Source organism: Mandrillus leucophaeus, unplaced genomic scaffold, assembly GCF_000951045.1.
Source record: "Mandrillus leucophaeus isolate KB7577 unplaced genomic scaffold, Mleu.le_1.0 Scaffold527, whole genome shotgun sequence".
NCBI classification, from domain to species: domain Eukaryota; kingdom Metazoa; phylum Chordata; class Mammalia; order Primates; family Cercopithecidae; genus Mandrillus; species Mandrillus leucophaeus.
In genome coordinates, this window is record NW_012105664.1 from 1,072,894 (window position 1) to 1,099,324 (window position 26,431).

At 55.9% G+C, this 26,431-nt stretch overlaps 1 protein-coding gene across 1 annotated transcript in view; it reads left to right on the forward strand.

Moving 5' to 3' along the window:
- Positions 1–26,431, forward strand: part of WNK2 (WNK lysine deficient protein kinase 2) — a 191,408-nt gene that overhangs the window by 34,452 nt on the left and 130,525 nt on the right. The window contains exon 3 of the mRNA XM_011996877.1: positions 6–255. Within this exon, the coding sequence (XP_011852267.1) occupies positions 6–255 (250 nt within the window). The remainder of the gene's footprint in view (positions 1–5; positions 256–26,431) is intronic.

A 26,431-nucleotide genomic window follows, 5' to 3' on the forward strand; every position in this document is an offset into this window, starting at 1 on the left:
CCCAGGGAGGAGGCGGCGGCGACCGTGAGGAAGGAGGATGAGGGGGCGGCCGAGGCGAAGCCTGAGCCCGGGCGCACACGCCGGGACGAGCCCGAAGAGGAGGAGGACGACGAGGACGATCTCAAGGCTGTGGCCACCTCTCTGGACGGCCGCTTCCTCAAGTTCGACATCGAGCTGGGCCGCGGTTCCTTCAAGACGGTCTACAAGGGGCTGGACACGGAGACCTGGGTGGAGGTGGCCTGGTGTGAGCTTCAGGTGAGGGCGCCCCAGCACGCAGGGGGCTTTCCGCAGGGTCTTTGCGCGAGTTGTCCTTGGGCCCGTCCTTGCTCCTGCGCCTGGCCTTAAGAAGCCCTGGGGGCGACGGAGCTCCATGTGCGTCGCCCTCTGTGTGGGTGGCCGGCAGGATGCGTACCAGGTGTGCGGACTGTATGTGCGGCCCGGCTGTGTCCGTGCGCAGGTTGCGGTTTGTGAGTCAGCTGGTGGCGAGGGCAGGCCTCTGGTGTGCTTTTGGTGTAAGTGTGCGCGCTGTGGGCATAGAGAGGGCCCTGGAGAGTGGGCCTCGGAGGCTGTGTCTCTTAGGCTGCTGCTTCTCCAGTCCTGATGACCTACTTTAATGACCCAGGGAGTCTGGACTGTTGTGTCTTTGCAAAACAGTATGGAGGCTTCAAGGCCCGGTGTGTGCAGTTATAGAGTGGTTTGGGGGCTCTGAGCTGCCCATAAATTAGTACTTTACTGTGTCCGGCAAGCTGTGGCTGCCCCAGCAGGGATACCTGCAGAAACTGCTTCTGACCCTGGGCCTGTGACCCAGGGGTGGTGCCTGGTAGAGCTCTGGGGCCGGCTGGACAAGGCCTGGAAGTGTGGTTAGTCGCCTCTGCTGTTCGGAGAACTCTATTTGTTCACAAAATGGACGTGTGAGAGGTCTTAAAACCGAGTCATGCAGAATGCGGGTGGGGGTTTTCTTGGCTGCAGAGGCTCTGGGTATGCATTTTTCATGATCCTGCCATCTCCGTGGTGTCAGCCCCAGCCCTGGAAGATTATATAAACAGCCACCCTAGCTGTCCTGGGCCAGCCTTGGAAGCAGAGGCCATGCCTGTCCAGGGGGTGTTTATAAGCCTCCCTCCTTGGAGGAGGGCAGCTGTCAGGCGTGAGCCAGTCTGGGAGAGTGCTGGCTGGTGGTGTAAATGTACTTCGTTGGCCTGTAAAGTTAGCTGGCCATCCAGTCCGGGCCTGACACGGGGCTGGGGCTAGCTGGGGCAAGCTGTGTTCTAGGGCCGCTGGCCACACTGCAGGGCGCTTGTATTTTTGGTTCAGAAATGGGATTCAGTTGCTATATCCTCGGGCCCCTACAGGGTGGCCTGCATGTGTGTGCAAGCCTGGCTGATTCGGTGGGTGTCGACCTGTCGTCAGTCTTTCTCCCAAGACAAAGAGCTCCAGAGACCTGCCTCTCCACCACCTCTTGGTTCTGCCTTGGAGATGTGGCTTTTCAAGGCAGGGGTCAGTGGCATTGTGTGAGGTCCTTAGGAGGGACTGAACAGCTCCCCTTCTTCATGGCCCTGCAGGTTCTGATGGTACGGGAAAGGCGGTGGGTGGGGCAGAGGGCTGTGATCTGGGGGTCCTGGGGTGTGCTGGGCATTCCTGCTGCAAGGGAAGACAGAGGAAAGAGAGGTCCTGAAAGGGAAGATGACTCTTGATTCTGGTGAGCAGTCTTCCTGCTCTTGCCCACCGACCCGAGCACCCTCAGGTGCTGCCTCCCAGCGCTGCCTGTGCAGGCTGGCGGATGGAGCAGGGGTGCTGCCGCAGACTGGGTTTGAGTTAGATCTCAGCAGCCAGAGCCTGCTGATTTGGCTGGGGCATCTCGGGCGCATGTGACTCTTGGAGCTTGTTCGTTCCCATTCCCTTTAAGGAGAGGCAAGCAGTTCTGTCTCCGGGTCTGTCCCCTGCGGGCATGGGGTGGAGCCTGGCCTCTGTCCAGGGGTCTCTTGCTCTGTGACTCTAGATGGGAACAGCAACCTGGAGGTGCTTCTGGTCTATATGCTTCTTGTCTATACGTTGATGTTCCTTGCCGGGATGTTACTGGTGCCCCAAACTGGTGGTTTCCCTGCGCCTCCCCCAGAAGAAGTACCTCCAACATTTGTCCCTGGTCGATGTGTGTCATTTGGGATCAGCTCCCTCTGTCTGTGCTGATCTGAGAGGGTTTTCCATGAGAGGGAGTCTGGACCCGCTTAGAATAGCCCCCCCTTTGCTGGGAACCTGGTGTGTTTTGGGGCTGTGCTGGAAGCTGCCTCATCACAAACTGAGGACTGAGGGGAGCAGCCCCCAAGGTCGCCAGTGAGGAGATGGCAGGGCACTGTGGGATCAGGGGAGGAGGGCCCCTGCCTGTGTGTAGAGTGGTGCAGGCTGACTTTGTGCAGAGCTATTGGAGGGACTGATGGGGCTGCCTGTGTGATGTCGTGGGTGTGGGCCAGGGGCTGGTGGGCGTGTGGAACGGAAGAGGGTGGGGTGTAGGGCTGCAGGGAGATCAGGGCTGTGGGAGGGGCGTTGGACTCCACAAGGAGAGTGTGCTCCCGGGTGGGATGTGGGGTCAGGTCTCACTGAGCAGAGGGGCCACCCTGCCAGGGAAGGGCGACAGGTGGCCGCTCCTTCTCTAGGTGTGTTGGCTTTGTGCCGGGAGGTGCTCTCTTAGTCCACAGTGTGGAGATGCCATCCGGCACATGACCCCAGCATTCTGGGCATGGAGAGGGTTCCTGGGAGTCACGCTTTACACAGTGGAGGGAGGGTCTAGGGAGATGTTGCGTTCAGCCAGGAGCCCTTCTTGGAATTGCTCTTGGCCTCCACCCCTTTATTCCCCTACGCCTGCAGCACCTGCAGTCTGCCCAGGTGCCTGGGCTCTGTTCCCCTTCCTGCCCTCCGCAGGCTGGGGGCCTCTGTGGAGAACTGAGAGGCACTGGTGGGGCTCACTTGTGTTTTTCAGGGTTCCCTGCCAGACGGGGAAACGCCTTCATGTGGACCTAGTAAGCCTGGCTTAGAGGACGTCTGATTTCCTTTGATAATTAGCGTTGAAAGAGCTCCGTGGAGAGGGTGATGTTTATTTATCTCATATCTAAGGGCAGTGAGGTGTTTCACCTTCTGAATTCTCCAGATGTGCACAGCTGGAACATGCACTGTTTTTTGTGGGAGAAGCCGGTTAAAAATACCTCCCTGTCATTCTTCTCTTGAATAAACTTTCATTCTTGGCAGCAGAACACATTACGGTAACAAAGAAGGAAGTAAAACACCAGAATCCCACCGCCTTCCTCCTTGCCCACATGTCCTGTGTTCCTGTGGCCATCTTTGGCCAGCCCTGGTTCCCCTGCAGACCCCTGTACTGTCAGACAGGGTGTGGGGTAGCCTGGGGCTCCGTGTCGGCTCTGGGAGCATCTGCCTCCTGCCATAGCCGGCTCAGCTGCACTGGGGATGCCCATCTGGGTCACTGGCCTGACCTTCTACAAGACCCTCCTCTAGGGGGTGATGAGGCCACAGTACGGCACAACGGGGAAATCCTGACGTGGTGCCGTGGCCACCACTTGCTCTGCCACCTTCTGTTGGGTCAGCACAACCTTGTTCCCTCCTCGTTTTGGTGTTGAACTTTTGTGACTTCCTTGCCCTTCCTGGCTACCCAGGTTGCTGGACCAACACTGTTCCATGTGGCTCAGGGCTCCTGCTCTCACTTGCCTCCACCTTTGAGCTGACCATAGGTCCCCAGTTTGAGAAAAACTAGCCAACTCAGACTCAGGGAGGCAGCCTGTTCGCCTTTCCTGGACCTTCCTGTTTCTGCTGTGTCTCCTTTGGGGACCTGGAGTAAGCTTGGTTTTCACCCCCTTTAACAACACTGACCCCTCCCTGTCAGCAGCTCCCCACTTTGGGGGACATAGGATCTTAGGACCTCGGTGCCGCTGCCTCTCAGCTGCTGTGGCAGGGCTGGAACCTGAGTTTCCCGGGGTGGTGCTAGGGCCTGCACCCAGCGTGGGGGTCTTTCTACTTCATGGAGACGTGCATTCCTTGATCCTTGGCTCACAGCACTTGCTGGGCCCTGGCAGAGCGGTGTGAGTCCTACAGAGGACTAAGGGTGGGGGTGCTGCTGCTAGTTCCAGAAAGTTACAAAGTAGGTCTTGCTGCTGTTTGGTGCTGCCCAGAGGGGGCAGGAGTGACGTGTCCTGCCCAGCCGGGTGTCTCAGTGTCATGTCCATCTTCCTGGGTCTGGGAGTGGATAATGCCCGTGGAGACTCGCCCTGTATAGCCTGTGCCAAGCGGGTGGTCCCCCCACCATCCTCCAAGGACAGCCTAGCCACCCGACACCCTCTCTCCCAGCCATGAGCAGCCCCGCCAGTGCCAGTGCTGAGCTGGCCCGCCGTCCCCTGCAGGTGGGATCCTTATCACCTTTCTAGGCAGGCCCTCTGCATGTCATGGGCCATGCAGCCTCCGACCAGGGTTTGGGGCACTGGAGAGCCCACGTGCTTTGCACCGATGGCCTCTTGTTGGAGGCCCGGCTGCCAGCCTCACCTGCTTTCAGCCCTGACCCAGCTGACATGGGGAGAAGAGGAGACAAGGGGGCGAGCCAGTGCTGAGCACAGAGGAGGTACGTGGCACGCACTCACTGGGGCAAGACAATCAGAAGGCTTGACCCGATTTGGCTGGTGGTCACCCCTTTTTACAATTCTCTGAAGTGCTTGGTTTTATTGGGAGAGTTGTGATTTGAAATCATTTGGATGCAGCACTGAATTAGTTTTCCTGGGTCAGATGTTTTCTGCGCCATGCTGACCATGGTTTTGGGTTAGTTGGCAAAAAAGGCTGGCGCTAGCTGCCTGAAAGGCCTGTGCAGACGGGCTTTCCCCCCCTCCCACCAGGGCAGAAATGTGGGCACTGAGCTCTCAGTGGTGCTTCTGTCCCCGAGTGGTGGTGGCAAGGGGTGTGTCCGCAGCGATGACAGACAGCAGCCTGTGCAGGTCACCGTCATGGGGGACACGTTGAGCTCAGGCACCACAGCTTGTTTTCTGCTAGAAGCAGGTGCTTCCGTGGCTCAGCCGTGCCTCGCGGGCGCCTGGCTGAGCTGAATCAGGACCAGGCCGCCATGGGACTCGAGCGTAGCTGTGCTGCTCTCTGAGCCCTGGAGGGAGGACCCCAGCCCTGGTTCAGATGTGTGGAGGGCCAGCCCCCACATGCTGCTCGTTTGATTTGCTTTTGCCAAAGCTTGTGTTTTCTCATTCCTCGTCAGCGTGTTAGGAGGTCTGCCAGGGCAGCTGGACACGCCCTCCCACAGCACTGGAAACTTCCGTGGTGGCAGAAACATCCTGCCTCTGCATTTGTGTCCGCAGGCCCTGCGGAGTGCCCGGGATGTGGCTGGGGCAGCTGAGGGTCAGTGTTTTTATTTTTCCTCACATTAAACGCGGATGCGAATGTCCACACGTGCCCTGGCTGCTTCACGGGTCACCCGCATCTCCAGGCTTGATCTTGGGCCCTCCTCTAGGCGGCTACTTTTCCAGAGGATAAAACAGACCCAGGTGACCTAGAGGTGGCCACTGGGATACCAGATAGACCCAGATGGGGACAGCTTATAGACCACCTCACAGCAAGGGAGACAAAGGGGCCGGGACACATCAGGGCTGGAGAGGCCCAGGAGGCGTGAGATGGGGCCTGCTGGAGACTCCCGGGGAGGACAGGATTGGGGCACTTGGGCTGTGAGGACCTAGACTTGGTGACAGTGCCATGACCGTGTCAGGCTCTGGGAAGCAAGTGGCCACCAAGTCCAGGACAAGCTCCAGGTCAGCGGGAGGATCTCGTGGGCCCTGAGAGTTGCATCCCCCACCTCTGCCCTGTCATTTCCTGGGATAGCTGGGGGCTTACTCTCAGGTTGGGTAAAGCTTTGTTGATGGACAGCTAGACAAAAGATATCATCAAGAGAAGGGGAGAGAGCAGATGTTCCAGAAGGTTCCAGAGGCCTGTGCCCGGGTCTCAACAACGCAGGCTTGTGTGTACATTGACTCAGTGAGCATTTGTTGAGTGTGTGTCCTGGTTCTAGGCCTGGGGCTACCGTAGTGAGCAGGACAGGTCACCACCATGGGAGACAGAGCTGTGAGACCCGGAAACGTGTTGGGCAGGTTGGGGAGCTCTGAGGGAGGACGGAGGAGGGGCCGGAGTGGAGTCAGGTTTTGACAGGATCTCTCTGGCCACCTTGGGTACAGTTGGGGATGAGGGTAGAGGCAGGACACCAGCAGGGAGATGACTGCCACTGTCTAGGTGTGAGACTACAGGGCTGGTACTGGGTGGGATAGAGGCGGGGAGGGGAGAAGCATCAGATTCTGGGTGCAATTGAAGGTGGAGGGCACAGGATTTACATCAGATCTGAAGGTAGAGAAGGTAGGAATCGTCTGGGCGCCGTGACTCACGCCTGTAATGCCAGCACTGTGGGAGGTTGAGATGAGTGGATCACTTGAGGTCAAGATTCGAAACCAGCCTGGCCAACACAGTGAAACCCCATCTCTACTAAAAATACAGAACAATTAGTCAAGTATGGTGGTGGGTGCCTGTAATCCTAGCTACTTGAGAGGGTGAGGCAGGAGAATCGCTTGAACCCAGGAGGCAGAGGTTGCAGTGAGCCGAGATTGTGCCACTGCACTCCAGCCTGGCGACAGAGCAAGACTCCGTCTCAAAAAAAAAAAAAAAAAAAAGGCCAGGCGTGGTGGTGGACGCCTGTAGTCCCAGCTACTCAGGAGGCTGAGGCAGGAAAATGTTGTGAACCCAGGAGGCGGAGCTTGCAGTGAGCCGAGATTGCACCACTGCACTCCAGCCTGGGCAACAGAGTAAGACTCCATCTCAAAAAAGAAAAAAAGAGAGAGAGAGAGAGAAAGGTAGGTAGGAATTATGGTGGCAGCAGCTTTGGGCCTGGCAGGACGCGACTGCTGTCCTCGTGCGGGAGGAGGAAATGTGGATTTGGGGGAAGAGCAGGCCTTGGCTTGGGATGTGCTTAATCTGAGTGCTTCGTAGGTGGCCAAGGGTGGTCTTCGTGGGAGTGGGATCTCCCAGGCTGATCCTGAGTTGGGAGCCTGGGTGGGCACCCCAGGAGTGCAGAGATGGGCCAGGACTGTGTCTCAGGGGGGCCTGGAGGGAGGAGCTCATCACCGTGCCCAGAGGGCCTGCCCAGGACAGGAGGGCGCTCCAGGATGCCAGCACTGTTTCAAAACATGATTCATGCAATGGGCAGCAGATGCCGAGTTTTAGGTGCTCAGACAAAATTGGGAACTGTACTGCACCTTAAAGACAGCGGTCCCTTCCCTCGGGAGTTACCCTTCTTCCCACCCCTGGACCCTGCTGGCCACCATGAGTCCACGGTCTGGGTGGGGCTGGCCAGTGGTCCTGGGCTGGCTGGGCTGGCCCCTCACCTTCCAGGACAGCTGGGACCTGCAGCCCTTCTATGCCCATAGGCATCTTGTAGGTGTCTCTCGGGACTGTGGCTTGGGCCTGGCTTCAGGCTGCAGCTGGAAGATGCCCAAGGTGATGGCATGAAGCTTTAGGTCGCCTCGTTGATGGAGAAGAACTTGACCTGGCCCAGCAGAGGTTTGGGCCGTGTGTCTGGGTCTTCCTTGTGGTCCGCCCTGGCTGTGCAGCCGCGATGGGGCATCAGCATCTGCCTGCCGTGATGGGAAGCAGGGTTTGGGAGCCTCACAGCCAGGAAGGACATCACCCCAAAGGTCCCGGCCACCCTGCGCTGGTGCACACAAAATACCTCAGGGTTAGGAGGGCCCTGCCATGTTCCCAGTGTGTGGCCGTGGAAAGGCACCTGTTTTTGTGAGCCTCGGTTTACCGTTTTGTGCAGTGCGGATGGTGCTAGCTGCCCTTCACGGCTGGGGGCACTATTGAGAGAAGTGTGTTTCACCTGAGCACACAGGGTCCTCAGGTCAACCTCTTTTCACCCCTCTTGCTCCCTCTGCAAAGTAAACAGTTGTCTCCAGCAGAGCTGTGGAGAGCAAGCTGAGCCAGCAGGTGGAGGCTGGTGCCCGGGGCTGCCTGTCTACCCGCCCAGAGCTGTGGGCACCCATGCCGCTGCTGCCTTAGCGCTTGAGCTCAGATAAGGAAAAGGGTGTGAACAGCAGCAGCTGGGATTTTTGAAAAGCAAGCTAGGATCTGCCTCTGACCATAGACAATTCAGGGCTGCGTTTTGGGGAATCCCAGCTGGGTGGAGAGGCCTGAGCGGGGATGCTGGAGGTTGGCAACCTGAACACTGTCTGCAAGTTTCCTGCTTCTGAGAGTTTTCACATCCAGTTCTCTTCCCTGGAGCATTGAATTCTAAGGATTTCCCAGAATACTTGATTACAACTTCTAATTTAAGTTAGCTCTCATTAAATTATATTAACTTTTTTTAAAAAGGACAGAAGAAAAGTGGTCAAGGCAGTGCAGTATTGGTGAAAGAACAGACCAGTTGATCAATGGAATAGAATAGCAAGCCTGGAAATAGACCCTCATGAATAAAGTCAACTGATCTCTGACAAAGGAGCAAAGGCAATAAAATAGAGACAAGATCATCTTTTCAACAAATGGTACTGGAACAACTGCACATCCACATGCAGATAAATGATTCCAGACATAGAGCTTACACCCCTCACAAAAAGTAAAATTGGCCATATGCCTAAATATAAAATCCAAAATTATAAACCTAGTTTTGGCAGTGACTTTAGATAGAACACCAAAGCCACAGTCCTTGAAAGAAAATAATGATAAGCTGGACTTGATTAAAATTAAATGCCTCTGTTCTGTGAAAGACACTGTCAAGAGAGTGAGAAGACAGGCCACAGCTGGGGAGAAAATATTTGCAATGACCCATCTGCTTAAGGACTGTTATCCAAAATATACAAAGAACTCTTAAAACTCAACAATAAGAAAACAATCAGCTAAAAAAAAAAAAATAGGCCAAAGAGCTTAACAGATACCTCACCAAAGAAGACACACAGATGGCAAATAAGCATATGAAAAGATGTTGCCCATCATAAGTCATCAGGGAATTGCAAATTAAAACAGTGAGCTCCCACTGCACACCTACTAGAATGGTCAAAATCTAGAACACTAACACCAAATACTGGTGAGGATGTGGAGTGACAGGAACTCTCATTCATTACTGGTAGGATTGCAAAATGGTACAGTTATTTTGGAAGGTCTTTTCGTAGTTTCTTATAAAACTAAACACACTCTTGCTATGCAACCCAGCAACTGCGTTCCTTGGTATTTACCCAAAGGAGTTAAAAACTTAGGTCCACACAAAAACCTGCACACGGATGTTTATAGCAGCTTTATTCATAATTGCCAGAACTTGGAAGCAGCCCAGATGTCCTTCAGCAGGTGAATGGATAAACAAACTGTGGCACATCCAGACAATGAAATCTTATTTAGTGCTAAAAGAAATGAGCTATGAAGATACGAAAACACAGAGAGGAACCAGAAATGAATATTTAAGTGAAATAAGCCAAATCCGAGAAGGCTGCATATTGTATGATTCCAACTAGATGACATTCTGGAAAAGGCGAGAAACCATGAAGACAGTCAAAAAAAAAAAAAAAAAAAGGATCAGTGGTTGCCAGGGATTAGAGGAAGGAAGGGATGAAGAGGCAGATTTGCAGGACAGTGAAACTGTTTTGTATGATACTTTACTGGTGAATACATGTCATTATACATTTGTGAAAACCCATAGCATGTGCAGCACCCAGAGTGAACCCAAGTGTAAATGTTGGATTTTAGTTAATCATCAATATTGGTTTGTCAGTTATAACAAGTATACCACACTAATGCAAGATGTTAATAATAGGGGAACCTGTGTGTGGATGTGAGGGAGTGTATGGGAACTCTACTTTTTGCTCAATTTTCCCATAAATCTAGAATGTCTCTAAAAATAGTTGATTAATTTAAACAACACAACAGCTACATTAAAGATGTTCGCAGAAATGGGCCGGGTGTGGTGGCTGATGCCTGTAATCCCAGCACTTTGGGAGGCTGAGGCGGGTGGATCACCTGAGGTCAGGAGTTTGAGACCAGCCTGGCCAGCATGGTGAAAACCTGTCTCTACTAAAAATACAAAAATTAGCTGGGCGTGGTGGCGGGCGCTTGTAATCTTAACTACTTGGGAGGCTGTGGCACTAGAATCGCTTGAATCCAGGAGGTGGAGCTTGCAGGGAGCCAGGATCGCACCACTTGCACTCCAGCCTGGGCGACAGAGTGAGACTTTGTCTCCAAAAAAAAAGGTGTTTGCAGAAATGAAAACAAAATCACCCATAATCCAAGTGAACACAACTGCTTTTATTTTTGAATAGGACCTTCTAGGTCTTGTTTACATGTATATATCATTTAAAAATACAGCTGCAGTTCAAGGTGTCACAACTTAGTATCTGTCTCTGGAGTGTCTTTAAAGCTATCGTTTTGCAAGAGGCCGTGGTTCTGAGGTTCGTTCACTGGTCTTAGTGCTGTTTTGAACCCTTATTGAGGCTGGCTGCAGAAGGGGTGCTGTCACTAGATGTGTTTGGGGAGTGGTGGGTCAGGCAGGTGTGGCTGTTAAGGAACTTCTCAGAGCCTTTACAGTGCCCACTGTATTGTGAAGCTCTTGAAGTGTGCAACAGGGAAGGTGTTGGGCTGCCCCTTTTTTTTCCTTTCATTTTACAGTTATCTTATAAGCCGGGACTGGCTTGGGGAGGGGCGCAACAGGCTGACTGGTGGTGGAGGATCACTGGGGCTCCCTCTGGTATCCACCCCCCCACCCATCCACCCCTCACCCCTGCTTTCTGGGCACTGTGTGTGCTTGCTTTCCGGTGGGGGAGATGGGACAATTCTCAGCTGTGAGCTGACTGTGGGAAGCAATGCTGACCTTTGATCCTACTCAGAATGTGGAATCTGGAGATGGCCAATGTGACAGTCCTGGAGGTGGCTCAGCAACATCAGCTGGGACATGAGGCTTTCTCTCTGTTTGTTCTGTCCTCATCCGTGTTGGCATTTTGTCCCTAGTCTTGCTTGGCCTCATGGCTACAATAGGGCTGCCACAGCTTCAGGCATCACAACCACATTTGATGGCAGGAAACAAATGGGTGGTTAGGTGGGGGCCAAGCAGCCAAAAGGTCAATTTCTCAAGTGGCTTTGTTCGTATTTTAATCCATAAAGAGAAATATTTAGCGGGGATTCTCTGGTCTCCTTGGTTAGCATGGGTTTGTGTGGCCAACTGTAACTGTGCGTGTATCTGGGAAAGGCTTGATTGGTATAACAGGTTATGATCTGTTCCCTGGGGCTGGGCATAGTGAGTTTCTGGGTTTCTGTTGGTCAGGAGGGGTGGCAGGCTGTGGGTGGAGCGTGCCTGCTGTGTCTGTCTTGGTTACCTTGTCCCTTCAAGACCGTCAGTGTCTGTGTGCTCTGGAGCCCTCCTCTGCCCGGGCCTGCAGAGAACAGCACAGCACACACGCCCGCTGCATCTGCAGGCTTCTCCCTTCCCACAGCTCCCACACGCAGGCATCTGTGGGCCCTGATGATTTTCCTTCCCTCCTGTGTGGCCACCCCAGCTCCCTACCCTCTGTGCCAACCCTGGCAAAGCTTTTTCCTCTCTGCCAACAGTCTCGTTTTCATGTACCCCTAACGTTTTATTTTGGAAAACTTTGGAAAAACCAACAGAGAAGTTGGAGTTACCAGTTGTTGGTGTTTGCCACTGTCCTGTATATCTGTGCCTGTGATTTCCTGACCCATTTGCCGTTCACCCCTGGGGGCTTCAGCCTGGGTCTCCTGGTAGGAACGAGGATGCTCCCACATCACCTCCACCCCCTGCCATGCTCCAGGCACTCCAGGATAGGACCTGAGGCGCTCAGTGAGGTCTCGGATGGGTGGACTGCGCGTCCCAGGGAAGGGATCCGGGAGCCAGTCAAGGATCGCGTGTTGTGTCTGGTTGTCATGTCAGTTTCAATCCAGAACAGTCCCTCTGCCTTTTATTATTACTGTTCTTAAATCTGTCAGCATTGTCTTCTGAAGGTTTAGGGCCAGTGGTCTTGCATGGAGACCCCATCTGGATCTGTGTGGCGTTTCTTTTTTTTTCTTGAGGGAGTCTTGCTCTGTCTCCCAGGCTGGAGTGCAGTGGCGTGATCTCAGCTCACTGGAACCCTCTTGGGTTCAAGCGATTCTCCTGCCTCAGCCTCCTGAGTAGCTGGGATTTATAGGTGTACATCACCATGCCCAGCTAAGTTTTGTATTTTTGGTAGAGACACAATTTTACCATCTTGCCCAGCTTGGTCTCGAACTCCTGACCTTAGGTGATCTGCCTGCCTTGGCCACCCAAAGTGCTGGGATTGTAGGCGTGAGCCACTGTCTGGCCCTGTGTAGTGTTTCTGTAGGACCGTGTAAGGTTGTGCATTCCTGGCTCGGGTGCTGCGTGTGCAGGTCAGACCTGGCTAGGCTGTCCCTGTGGGGGACCTAGAGGAAGTCAGAGCGCTGTTATTAACACAGAAGTGACCATGCTCACGTCAGTGGGGCACCGCTCTCGGGGCATATCTGCTCCCTGGGCGGGAGGTGCTGCGATTCCCCCCTCAGTAAAGCTTCCTAGTTTACTAAGCAGGAAACTGAGGTACAGGAAAATACAGGATGTTGTCCTGTCCACCTGGGCAGCCAGGGGCTGAGTGGGACCCGCACGGCCTGAGGGGTTGTGGCACAGCCTGAGGAGGGTGGACTGCAGGCTCGGGTGGTTCTGGGGCTCAGGGTTGCCCAGCTCCCTCCTCCCTTTAGGTGCCTGAGGCACCTGAGCTGGAACTCAGTTAGGTTGAGTGGTTGATGCTACCAGGACTTGCTGTCAGCCTGGAGGGAGCTGAGCGGCTGCAGTTTCCCCAGGCAGGCGGGGCTTGCTGGCAGGAGGCGGCTGATGGGAACCCACCTGTTGCCCATCCAGCTGCTTTGGGTGGGGCCCCTCCTCAGGCCTCACAGGGCTGTGTTGTTCCTCCCACCTGCCAGCCCTGGACCGACTCTGTTGAGTTGGGGGAGGGTGCCCGGGCATTGGGTTTCATGGGGATGGGGGGGATGGCCACTGTGGAGGGGATGCTTCCTAGGGAAGATGACATGATGGACATGGAAGCCTGACAGAGGAGGAGCTGTCCACAGCCTCCATCCTCTGACATGGCAGTTTTCACTTTGGTATATGCCCTTCTTAGCTCGTTTTTTATACTCTCGGGCATTTTTGCTAAGTCATGATCACAGCGTCTGCGCTGATATGTGCAGTGAAGTGAATAGCCCAGACCTCCTCTGGGCGCCCACTCCCAGCCCAGCCCTGGACCTGCTGCCCCTCTGTCCAGCCCTGCCCTCTTGCCCCATTGTCCTTCCACCCCTGTCCTTGCTGCCCGAGACCTGGAGTTGAGCTGGGCAGCTTTGGTGCAGTCTCGGGCTTGGGGCCTTCTCAGGTGTGAGTCAGGCCTGGGTCAGACCCACTTGTCATCCTCTCGCTGGCTCGGTTCGGGGTGGGTAGAGGCCTGGCTCAGGCCCAGCCTGGCCCCCTCCAGCTGGACCCAGGCTCCCACACACGCTGCATACCTCCATGCTGTCCCCTGTGGCTGGAGGTCCTTGTGTGGACCTTAGACGTGTGGGCAAGTCCCTTTGCCCTCTGTGGAGTGCGGCTTCTCAGCCTGGCGGTGCTGGGATCACACAGGCCTCCCAGAAGGAAGATGACCGATGCCTGGGTCTGAGTGGGCCACCTCTCTCCCGTTCTGGTGGCACCAGGACTGAGCCGAGATGCCCCTGATTTTCTTGTTTTCAGGCTTCCCCCAGTGTTGAGGACAGTCCTGAGCTCTGGACCTGGAGACCTCCCACTGTAGCCCTGCCCATTGGTGACTCTAGGCTACGCTACTTCACCCAGTGGCGGCTGGGCTTGTGCGTCAGGCGGTGAGAGATGCCCTGGGCCTCCTATCTGGCCTTGTCCTGTGTCTTTAAGTTAGGCAGCCATCTTCCTGGGTCAGCCAGCTGCAAGGTTGTTGACATCTGCCCGGACAGGTCTCTTGGGATTTCTTGTCTTTAATTAAGAGTTTCGAGCAGTGTAGTGAATTTGTGTTTTGGAAGAAGCATTGAAAACACAAAGCTATGGGCCGGGTGCGGTGACTCAAGCCTGTAATCCCAGCACTTTGGGAGGCTGAGGTGGGTGGATCATGAGGTCAGGAGATCGAGACCATCCTGGCTAACACGGTGAAACACGGTGTATTCTCTACTAAAAATACAAAAAAATTAGCCGGGCGTAGTGACAGGCGCCTGTAGTCCCAGCTATTGGGGAGGCTGAAGCAGAAGAATGGCGTGAACCTGGGAGGCGGAGCTTGCAGTGAGCCGAGATCGCGCTACTGTACTCCAGCCTGGGCGACAGAGCGAGACTCCGTCTCAAAAAAAAAAAAAAAAAAAAAAAAAAAAAAAAGAAAACACAAAGCTGTGGAGAAGAGCTAGGAGGGGCAGCAGTTGGGCAGGTTGTGTGTGTGTTCAGGGCAGTCCCAGCCCGGCGCTCCATCCCCTCAAGGGGGGCGAGTGGTGGGCCATGCTGAGCAGGCACTGCATGGGGATGCTGCCTGACTTAGTCTCAGCCTCCCCTGCCCTCGGCCCCACCTGGAAGTGCGCACCACGGAGGGTTGCAGGAGTTAAGGTGCTGAGGGGTGGGGAAGGTCTGTCAAGTGGAATTGTTGACTCTGATACCCCTGGGGACATGGATGGCTTATGGGGTGCCTCCTCGAGGCCTGGCCTTGCTCTGCCCCTCGAGCCAGAGGTCCAGGGCAGGTTTGTCTGATGGGCTGTCCAGCCTGTGTCTGTCACTGTTGTAGCAGGTCCTGGGGCAGCTGGATATGGCTGGGTGATCTTCACAGGAGGGAGGCCCGAGGCTGTCTGTGTCTGCCCAGAGGAGGGCACGTTTCTGCACGTTCCCTTGAGAGCCGGCGGTGGTGGGAGAGCCACAGCGTTGGGGAGCCCAGTTGCTGGCTGGACAGTGATGGCCTATTGTCCCCTTCAGCCTCTCGGCAACTGGACGCCTACCCTGGGCTGCCAGTGCTCAGTTCCTCAACCTGTCAGTCCCTCTGGTGCCCTTGGCTTGGTGTGGTTGGACACAGTGAACTGGGCACCCTCCTTTGCGGCTGAGCTTGGGGAAAACGGAGCCCAGAGGACGCCGGAGCATGGCCCTCCTGCTCTGGGTACCTCTTGGGCCTCTGGATTGGGTGGCTGAGAGGTGAGACAGCCACATGGGCTCGGTGTGGTGGTTGTAGTGGGCTTTGTACAGACAGCCACCTGTGCCATTTGTAAAAAGAGGGTTAAAAAGGGAGGCATGAAAGCGGATAAACTTGGCTAGGCGCATTTATGAGAAGGATGAAATAGGGTTAGCTGAGGGAAAAGGGCAAAAACCTTTAAAACAGCTAGAAACGAAACAGAAGAAGATGAAAAAATACACGGAAATAGATTGGAAGATAGAAAGGGACAGGTGATGTTTTTTAAAGGTAAAGGAAAATAAAATGCTAACAGCAGGGGGCCTTGCTTTTACTGGGATGGATTCTTAGGGACAGTTAGTGTGTGTGCAGCCCCTCCCCAGTGAGGACCTAGGCGTCCGCTCACGGCAGAGGGTCCCGGTACCACCGATCCTTTCCATCCTGTGGCTGTACTCTGCCTGCTTTAGGGTCCTGCTTGAGATCAGTCTGTGCTTTTAACACCCCGTCTGTGTGGCCGAGGGCGTTTCACTGTCTGTTTATCTCTTGCCATCTGTGGACACCGGGGCTGTCTGGGCTGAGACTGTCCCGAGCAAGGCTGCCTAGTGTTCACCCTGGGCTGGAGGAGCAGGGGGAGTGGGGACGGGTCCAGGTGGACTGCTGACCCGGCCTTCACGGCTCGAGGCCCCCGCGTGCCGTCCTAGGTGGGGTGCTCACGCTGCATGCTCTTGGCAGCCTGGGAGGTGGAACGTGGAGAACACGTGCCTGGCCACACGGCTCATTCTTCCTGCTGCAGAGCTTGTGGGAGCAGGGCTGGGGTGTCAGCCCGGCCTGGCCTGTTTCTAGCCCTGAGCACTGTGTGCAGAAAACTAGCGCCTAAGCCCCAGGTGGGGCGTGTCTGAGGGCTACGGACAGGTCCCGCAGTGAAGGCCCTTCGTTCCCTTCCCTGCCCAGGGTTATATGCCGGACCATGTGCCTCCCAAGTGCCCAGGACCTGCACCTCCCCCGTGTCCTGAGAAGAGCCCTTTTGGCTCATATCTGGCCTGTGTGAAATGGCCTGTCAGCCTCTGTAAATATTTGATGAAGGCAATGATAAAAAGACAAAGGCATGCTCTGTTCCCCCGAGGGGAGCGAGATGGTGACATTGGAACGTTCCGGCCCTGCTGGCTGCTTCCCTCAACTGTTTATGGATGGGGTTCAGGCAGGCCCTTTGTGTCCGTGCTCCCACTCACCGCAGGCCAGAGTGGAGCCCCTTGGGGCCTGGCAAGGTTGAGCAGAGGCAGCTGCCAACTTTCCACCTGGAAACCAGGCTGGGCCGATGAGGGTTGCTGGCTGCGCTGGAGGTCACAGGGGTCTCACGCTCTGATGCTACCTGGGACATACGTAGGCCTTGGCCTCCAGGTGGGCTTGGAGAAGTGAGAGGTGACTAAGGTTTGGCGTGGGACGCTGACCATACAAGATGGCTCTGTGCCCAGATACCACTGGGCCCTGGTGGGGCGGCTGCTCAGCACGATACAGGCCACCCCCACCCATGCCTCACTCCATGGCTGACCCCAAGCTCCCGGCCCTGCTGCGTGTGGGGGCCTGGTATGCTTGTCAGGGCCTCTGCTGGGTTCTGTGTGTACGTGTGTGTGTGTGTGTGTGTGTGTGTGTGTGTGTGTGTGTGTGTCTCGCCTTTGGCTTGCTTGCCGGGGAACAGGCCCGCCCCTCTGGCGCTTCCGTGGGAATGAGGAGCCCTTTGAGTTGACCTAACTGAGGGGCCACCTGTCCCGTGGGCGGTCGGCCCGGCCCTACCAGGGGAGAGGACAGTTTCTGCTTGGGAGGGGCAGGAACTGCTGGGAGCCGCAGCTCTCAGGGAGGGGTGGGTATTTGCACGGCTGATGGCCTTTCCACAGAAGGTTTCTGCTGTGTTTTCTCGTTGGGGGAGGGAAAATTACATGTGGGTGGGGCTGGGGCAGGTGGCGTGGTGGGGGCCGAATCAGGAGGGTTGGTTCTGGACACCAGTGTGATTCTGGACACCACTGCAGCTGGGGCTCAATGCTTCTCCCTCACTGGAGCCTCCCTGAAGCCCCTGAGGAGCTTTCCCCTGGGGTGGGAACACCGAGGCACACATAGGCCGTGCTTGCTGGACGCTTGTAGCTGGAAGGCCTGCTCGGAAGGGCTAGGCTGCCTTTGCGGGGGTGGGGATTCTTGCTAGGGGAGACATCACCCTTTTTCCTGCAAGGACCACATCTAAGGCCGTTTGCAAGCCACCCAGGCTGGATTCCACATGGCAGCCGTTGGAGGAGAGGGGCCTCTGGGGTCTGTGTCCAAGTGGGTGACGCTGGAGGGTGGGAGGCACGGGATGCTCAGGGCCCCATAGGCCTTGTGGGGTGGGGCAGTGATGCTTCTGCTGGAGGGGTAGGGCCCAAAGCTTTTTGGTGGGTGCTGGGAAGGTCCTTCCTGGGGGCTGCAGGTATGACCCCAGTAGGGGAACCCCAAGTATCCTTTGCTGAACTCAGCTCCAGGACCTTGAGCTGCAGTGAGTGGTGGGCCAGGGGTTTGGCCCAGGGAAAGATGTGGCAGTCAGGACCGTGGCTGGAGTGGACAGTGGTCTGAGCAGGGGGCATTGGTGGGGGGTGGTAGCAGAGGATGCAGAGGAGTGGCCACCCAGGCTGGGGAGGCGTGGCACAGGGTGGGGTAGGGGACTTGGGGGGGCGCCTGCCGAGTGAGGAGGTTTTGGGTTTTCACTGAAAGAAAAAGCAAATGAGAACAGGCAGCCCCGGGGAGCTGGGAGACCCTGGCCACAGAACAGGTTGGGAGGGAGACCCTGTGAGGGTGGCTGCGGGGTCCAGGCCGGGGGCACAGGGGCTGGGTGACGAAGGCCTAGTCCCTGCAGCCTGTGGACGTGCCACCGCACGCGGCAGAGGTGACTTTGCAGATGGGATTAAGTTAAGTATCTTGAGACTGGGAGATCGTCTTGGGCTGTCAGGGTCGGCTACATGTCGTCTTCGGGCCGTCCTAAGTGGGAGGCAGGAGCTTTGGGACAGAGAAGGGGATGTGGGTGTGGAGGAGGGAGGAAGGGACTGTGGGACAGGGAACGAGGCATCTCCAACTGTAAGAGAATGAAGGTGTTGTTGGAAGCCCTGTGTGTGGTGATTTGTTACTGAAGCCGGGGGAGGCTGCTGCAGCCTGATCACGGTCCCTACTGGTTACCCATGCAGCCCTGTGGACATGGTGCAGCCGGGGCCAGTCAGGCGCCCTGTGGGAGGGATGGCCCGAGGGCTTCCTAGACAAAGCTCCCTGAGCAGGGCCGGAGGCATTGATGGGGCCGCGGAATGGCAGCCTTGGGAACGGGTGTCAGGGAAGGCTGGCTGGTGTGTGTGTGTGGTGGGGATGGGGCGTGTATTCTAGCAAGTGCTGGAGAGGAGAGGGCTGACATAAGGCCACACTGAGGAGGTGTTTTAACTGCCTGCCTGGTCAGTGGGTACTGGGGGACCACTGAAGGCTCCTGGGGGAGAGTATATGAAAACCATTCAGAGATACAGGCTTCACAGGTGTCTGTGAGGTGCTGGGAGTGGGAGAAGCAGAGACAAGGACAGCCTGGGTGCTCAGCATTTCTGCTGGGGAGGCAGACGAGGGCGAGCAGAAGAGATGATGGCCTCTGTCAGCTGCATGGAATGGAGAAAGTATATTAGGTTACAGCTTCCAAGAGTCAGGCAGGCCCAAGCACCTGCAGGTAGAGCTGCCCAGGTTTGGAGTGGAGGCCAGAAATGCGGGGCCAGCCCTCGGGGCTGTGGGCCCCAGGAGGACTCAGGGTTCTGAATGTACTGGGAAGCTCCACTTTCCCCCAGCAAACTGTGGTCGGGTGCCCAAGGTGCCAGGCATGGGGGATGCTGCAGGAACAAGCTGCTGGCTCCCACTGAGGGGCAGGGGTGGGGAAGGGTGCTGACTCTGAGCCATCACGGGCTGGGTGTGCAACAGGAAGGGACAGAGTGGGTGTTTGGAGGCTCTGTGACCTGGGCTGGCGTTCAGCGTCCTGCCTGGCTCTGATGTGAATGTTGCAGCAGATTGTCAGCACTGTCCGGGGCTCAGGGAGGCTCAGAGAGTGAGGGATGTCTGAGGACACCTAGGAGGAGCATGGGTGTGTGGTGGGGGTGTGGGGACCCCCAAGCTGGGCAGGGCTTTGGGGCTGTGTGTCTGGTGGCCCTGGACTGACCCTGTCCTGCCTGGCCCTGGGTGAGGACAGAGGAGGCCTGAGGCCAGGAGGGCTGGAGAGCTCGTCATGCTGGAAGCCACAGGCCCAGCAGCGAACTGAGCTTTCAGGGGACAGCTTCAGGTCAGAGGAGGCCAGTGGATATTGGAGTTAGGCACTCTGTAATATGTTGAACGTGTTGGGCTCAGATCAGAGCTATGTTAACATCTGTGGGAGGTCCTGCTTTCCTCCATGCATTCTGGTACAAATTTTCCAGTTGAGCACACTACCTCCTCCTTACCCCTTCGTTTGTGGATCAGTGTTACCGGTGCCTGGGAGGCTTGAGGAGCACTGGGCTGGGACTGTGCACTTTGGTAGCACCTTACCCACTTCCTGAGGTCAGGGCGTCTGTCAGCACAGATGTGTCAGTGAGCAGATGGCCACTCTGTGGGAGGGCCAGCACCAGCCTTCATGGGGAGTGGGCAGCCTATGTGCAGGTGGGAGCCCCTGGACCCCCCAGGTCTGGAGAGGCCATTGACCCCAGTGGGTGGAGGCTGGCACTCAGGCTTAGCCCTGTCCTGGGCCCCCTTGTTCCTGGGGGCCCACCCTGCTGGCCAGCCTCGGTCGTCTCCCCCACCCTGCTGGTCAGCCCCTGTCCGTCCCTACACCCTGTGCCTGGCCCCCACTCTGTCCCTCGGCCCGCCCCGCGGCCGGCTGTCTGGAGCCTGATCTCCATAGCAACAGTTGCTGCTGTGGAAGCTGGCGCCCGCTCAGCCTTATCCCGTGGGGAGGTATTTTTGGCACTGCTGAGGGATTTTATTTTATCTTTGGTGTTGACTTTTACTCTTTGAGTGACACAGACGGAGCTGGGGGCAGGCTTTGAGAAGCTTCTCTCTGGGGGACGTGGTGTTAAGGGCCGTTCTTCGTGGCCCCTTGAGTGCAGGGTCCTCCGAATGGCTTTCTGCTGGGGACACTGGCTCCGTGTGACGCCGGTGCCTTCTGGCAGCCTCTGGGCCAGTGGGTCTCAGGCTCCAGACGTGCTAGGGGCTTTGGATGGCAAGAGGAAAACCAGGGGTGGGTTTGAGTCTCAGGTAAAGCCACTAGGTTGGTGGGGATACCCCTGGAGGCAATTGTTGAGTGCTGACTGTAGTCTAAACCCCGTGTGGAGCCTCGGGGCACAATTTTATGGGATCCTCCTGCCCACAGCCCATTTTGTAGTTTAGGAAACGGATGCTGCAGAGGGTGGTGCCTGAGGGGCATGCGGGGCACAGGGCATCGCTGATGCCTTCTGTCCTCCCTGCCAAGGCCCGTGTGGACAGTCTGGAGTGCGTGTCTTTTCTCTAATGTGTAGGGCCCCATTTCTTTGGGGCTTGGGGCTGTCCCTTTTGAGCCCTCTGGTGCTGGTGGATAGGCCGAGGTGGGCACAGGGAGTTGCCAAGGGTCACCTGCAGTAACATGGGCATGTGGACCTAGGGTGCTGGGGGAAACCCCCACCCCTTCACCTCCCTGACCTTCGTGGCTGAGGGCACAGCATTTGGCATGCACTTGCCCTGGCTCCAGTCCCTGCCCGGGGAACCAGGAGACCCTGAGAAGCATGTGGCCTGCCCCACCCTGGCCCTGGATGCACCCGGGAGTTCTGGCTGGGGGTGGGGGTGGATTTCTAGGCAGCCATATTTAGTGCCCTTGGATGGGACAACACTGTGGAGGGTGGTAGCTGCGTGACTGGGGGAGGTGGGCGGGCCTGTCCCAGGGGCCAGCACTGGGCAGACGTGTGCTTGGCCTGCCCTTGAGGAGTGAGTGTTGACCATGGGCCCCAGTGCTCCTGCTGCCATCAGGGCCCCGAGTCTGGGGGAGGGACAGGAGGAGGCGGTGCCCTCTTGGGGAGGGCAGCCAGAGTCCAGGCCCAGAGTGACACCTGCTTCCCCGAGGCAGGTCTCGCCTTGTGTTTGTAGGTTTTCTGGGGACGCACTGTGGCAGTGACTGGTGTGCAGCAGCCTGGGGTTCCTGAGAGCTGGACATGGAGGGGGAGGCAGTGCGTTTTGTTCTGGTTCTGCCACCCCCTGGGAGTGTGGAGGACTGCCTGGCCCTGTCTCTATCTGCTGAGTGGGGGGGCAGCTCCCAGCTTGGAGGGGCGCCTTGGGGCTGCTTGTGATGCCCACCCTGCCAGGCTTCCTTGGAGAGCAGAGAGGCTGCTCCCAAAGGTTAATATCCTGGGGCATCCAGATGAGAGGCCAGGCCAGCTATGCAGGAAGCTGAGACCAGAACCCCCAGGCATTATTATTAACCCGTTATCACGGGAACTTGCAAGCAGACCGGAAAGTAGAGGATGCCTGACAAACCTCACGTCCCACCCCAGTTAGTTATCAGGGTCTCCCGTATGTCCTTTACCTTGTTCTAAAATGCTCAGGCTTGGATAGCACTCCTAAGTTGCAGAGCCGTGGGTTTGACCTGCCCCAGATCCCTGGCGGGGGGCCTTGTCCACCGTTCCCCTGCAGGCAGCAGACCTTCAGCTCCCCACCAGCTCCTGAGGAGGGTGTGCATCTGTCATTCATGACTTCATGGTCAGCGTGCAGTAGGTGTCCAGTGCACGTCCGGGGTGATCAGGCCAGCCCCTCCTTTTTTGGACCCTTCAGGAGGAGCCCAACAGGCTGATGAAAGCTCAGGCAGAAGCATTTGGGGTTTGTGAGCTTTACAGAATTGGTAATTCTGTCTCCAGTGAGTGTATTTGGTGCAAACCCCAAAGCCATTTATAGAACAGATGCCAGAGGGAGCACTTGAGGAAATTAAACTCCATGGTAACCTCACTGTGGAAATGAAAATAGCCTCACTGTCAATGCTCTGCTGCTGGCCTAAGTCACGGGCCAGGATCGCGGTGCCTGCAGCAGGGAGGCTCGCCTGCTGCCGGCACCCACGCCCTCTCCAGGCGCTGTCTGTGTTTAGTTTTGTGAAGTTCAGTAGATTGCAAAGAATTTGGGAAATACAGGAAAGAAAAAAAAAATTCCCGTGGGTTCAGAGAGAACACAGCCACCGTTCTCGTTCACAGTTCCGTTCTCATGCCTGTGGACTTTAGGGGCACAGCTTCGTGTCCCGCCCCTTCCACGCGGCACCTTGATGCCTGCTCCCTTGCTCCTTGTCCAGGGGCTTCGTGACTGCCCTGAGGACCTTCATCTCCTCCCCAGGCCCTGCCTCCAGTGCCTGGCTTTTCTTGCTATTATAAATAATGCAGCAGTGACGATTCCCAGACAGAACACACAAGTATCTCCGTTTTGGTTGGTTTCCTGGAGGAGGGGACGTTCCCAGGTCCAAATTACCGGCTTTGGAGATGGGTGTCCCTTGTCACACCACCCTGCTGGAACCGGACGTTTCCACTGAAAGTGGAGTTTTTGTGTTCATGTTGTCTGCCGCCCTCTCACTTTATATTCTTCTGAGAAATATTTTGAAAACAATAGAGGTAACACGTTTTTGTAGAGAAAGGAGAACCACCCACACCCTTGTCACCCAGGCTGAAAGGGAGGCCTCATTTTTGTGTGTCCTGCCATTTGGCTGGTTTCTGTGTGCATGTTTTCTGTGTGCATGTGTCTCCATGTGTACATGTTCTCCGTGTGCATGTGTTCTGTGTGTGCACGTGTGTTCTCGGCGTGTACATGTTATGTGTATTATGTGTGTGCACATGTTCTGTGCACGTGTGTTTTGTACATGCGTGTATTCAGTGTGTTCTCCATGTACCCGTGTCCTGTGTGTGCGTGTTCTGCACATGTACGTGTTCTCCATGTGCACATGTTCTGTGTGTGCATGTGTGCTGTGTGTTTGCGTGTTCTGTGTGTTCTTTGTGCGTGTTCTGTGTGTTTGTGTGTGCATGTGTTCTTGTGTTTTGTGTGTTCGTATGTGTTCTGTGTATTCTTTGTGTGTATTCGTGTGTCAGTGTGTTCTATGTGTTCTTTGTGTGTCCATGTGTTCTGTGTATGTTCTTCGTGTGTGTGTGTTCTGTGTGGTCTTTGTGTGTGTGTTCTTTGTTCTGTATGTTCTTTTGTGTGTGTGTGCTCTGTGTGTTCTTCGTGTATATGTGTTCTGTGTGTTTTGTGTGTGTATTCTGTGTGTTCTGTGTTTTTTGTGTGTATTCTGTGTGTTCGTGTGTGTGTTCTGTGTTTGTGTTCTGTGTGTTCTTCGTGTGTGTGTGTTCTGTGTGTTCTTCGTGTGTGTGTGTTCTGTGTGTGTGTTCTGTGTGTTTTGTGTGTGTGTGTTCTGTGTTCTTCGTGTGTGTGTGTTCTGTGTGTGTTTGTGTGTGTTCTGTGTGTTCTTCATGTGTGTGTATTCTGTGTGTTCTTCGTGTGTGTGTGTTCTGTGTGTGTGTTCTGTGTGTTCTTCGTGTGTGTTTGTTCTGTGTGTTCTTCGTGTGTGTGTGTTCTGTGTGTTCTGTGTGTGTGTTCTGTGTGTTCTTCGTGTGTGTGTGTTCTGTGTGTGTGTTCTGTGTGTTCTTCGTGTGTGTGTGTTCTGTGTGTTCTTCGTGTGTGTGTGTTCTGTGTGTTGTCTGCATGTGCTCATGTCCTCTGTGTGCATGTTCTGCGGCTGTGTGTGCTTTGCATGTGTATTCTGTGTATATGCATGTTCTTCGTGTGTGTTCTGTGAATGCATGTGTCCTCCATGTGTACAGGTTCTGTGAGTGTGCATGTTCTACAAGTTGGGCGTGTTCTTTGTGCATTCACATGCATGCAGCAGAGCCCCTCCCTCTGATGGCGTCTTGGTGACCACAGCTCTGGGGGTGCTTGGTGCCCTGGCAGAGCAGCCTCATTCTTGAGATTTTCCTTTACAATCGGACCAAGATATTGCAGCTCTCATGTGAAACTGTGGCCTTGAAGATCCTTAGGAATAGCTTTTTTTCTTCCAAATGATTTTCTGGAAAAAAAACTGCTGAGCAGAAGGACATAGACCTTTGAGCAGGGGAATGTGTTGGTGGGGCCAGCTCCACCCCAGGTAGGTGTGAGCACCTGGCGGCCTCCCTGGGGTACGGAGTCCATGGCCATCTCCTGGGGCTGTACGGCCACAGGACAGGCCTGTGGCTCCTGAAGGCACACTGGCGCAAGGCTGGGACATGCTGGTCTCTGTGCCTGCTCCCCGCCCCTACCCACCGCGTGTGTAGCAGGACAGCTGTGGGCTGGGGCTGCTTGCTCTCCATTGGGGTGGCCCATGGAACACTTCAGCCCTTGTGTGCCTTTGAGACGGGACAGGTCTTGTAGCCTGAGGTGGACCTCAGTCCCTTCTCCCTCAAGTCCAAGACCCTGGCTGAGGCCTCAGGAACCTTAATTTGGAACATCTGGGATTCTTCTGGTCTTGGTTTGTTCTTACCACTTCAGAGGGGGTTCTGTAGGGTTTTGGGGTGCTGTTGAGGAGTAGCAGTTCAGAGGAGAAGGGGCAGCTCCCAGGGCTGTGCTTGGGTGGAAGGAGCAAGCCTGCATGTGGTGGAAGGGGGCTGGGGTCTCTGAGCCAGGCCTGCTGGTGGCACTGGCTGTGTGGCCTCTCTGGGTGCCTCAGGGCAGGGTGGAGTGAGTGCTGAAAGTCGCCATGGCTGATGGCCCAAGCCTGCCCTTCCCCCAGGATCCCAGGGGGATTCTCCATGTCATCCGCCAGGAAGCACGTGGGGCTGGTCTGTCAGGGTCACATGGTGCCTGTGCCCCTACTCTGACTGGGGGATTGGTGGGACACCCCCACAGCATGGCCAGGGAGGAGCCCCTCGCCTGTGGGCACCAAGATCATGGCCTCTCTGTGGACAGGTGGAAGATGCATTCCCATGCTGTGGTGGGGACTTGGGGGTTCCCCTCTTTGGGGCCCCACAGTGAGGATGGCGGGGTTGGGCAGCAGTCCCACGGCCTGACCCTGCCCGCTTGGGTGAGCAGGGCCCATGGCTGGTGTGGCTGATCCACCGGCGGCCTCATGCACTGTCCCCACGTGAGTGACTTCCCTGCCTCTCTGGAGTAAGCGTTCCCACCCCGGGGATGTGGGCTGTGGTGCTCCTGAGATCTGGGGAGGACAGTGGGGTGTCGAGGGAGATGGTGCTGTTTGTGCTGATGGAGGGGAGAGGAATGGGCAGCGTGGGCAGGGATGGGGGACTGGGGCATTGCTCACTGTTGGGCCCCTGCTGGGTGACTAGGGGCGCTGGCCACAGTATGAGCCCGGGGCAGACCACTGGCTGCCAGGCTGTGGAGTTGGGTCAGGGGCGGCTGTCACGGGAGCGAGTGGGACCCCACTGTCTGCAGCTGCCTCTGGGCCCATTGAGCCCAGGTGCTGGGGAACTCGCCTTTCTGTGCACATGGGTGCTGGGGCACTTGAGCCTGCCCCGCACCAGCCTGGTGACCTGTGCTCTCACTCAGATCTGTCCACCTCCTGAGCCTGCCGAGATCATACCAGCCCCTTCCTTGTGAGCCCGCAGGCTCCACTCTGCATCCCTGAGCAGGTGAGGGCTCTCTGCCCTTCTGGGCCTCAGAGTAGAGAGCGAGATGGGCAGGCCTGCTGCCTGAGGGCCGGTCTCTCCCACTTCAGGCTCCAGGGCACCATCATGGTCATTTGTTCTCCAGATGTTTGTTGTCTCTTTTATGTCCCAGGCTGTGTGAGGCCAGCACAGACACAGACTGGTCTCAAGGGTGGTCCAGGGCTGCCATGGGAGCACCAGGGACTTCAGTGGCTTCCAGGAGAACATGTCCTAGAGGATGTCTACCCTCATGTGCTCATATCATTCACTCATTCACTCCCTGCCTTCTTCACTGACTCATTCACTCACTCACATATTCACTCATTCATTCACTATACATTCACTCACACATTCCCTCACTCATATATTCACTCACTCATCCACTCACACATTTACTCATTTACTCACTCACTCATCCACTCACTCACTCATCCACTCACTCACTCATCCTCTCATCCACTCACTCATACATTTACTCATTCACACACTCACACATTTACTCATTCACTCACTCATCCACTCACTCACTCACTCATCCACTCACTCATTCATCCACTCACTCATACATTCACTCATTCACACACTCACACATTTACTAAT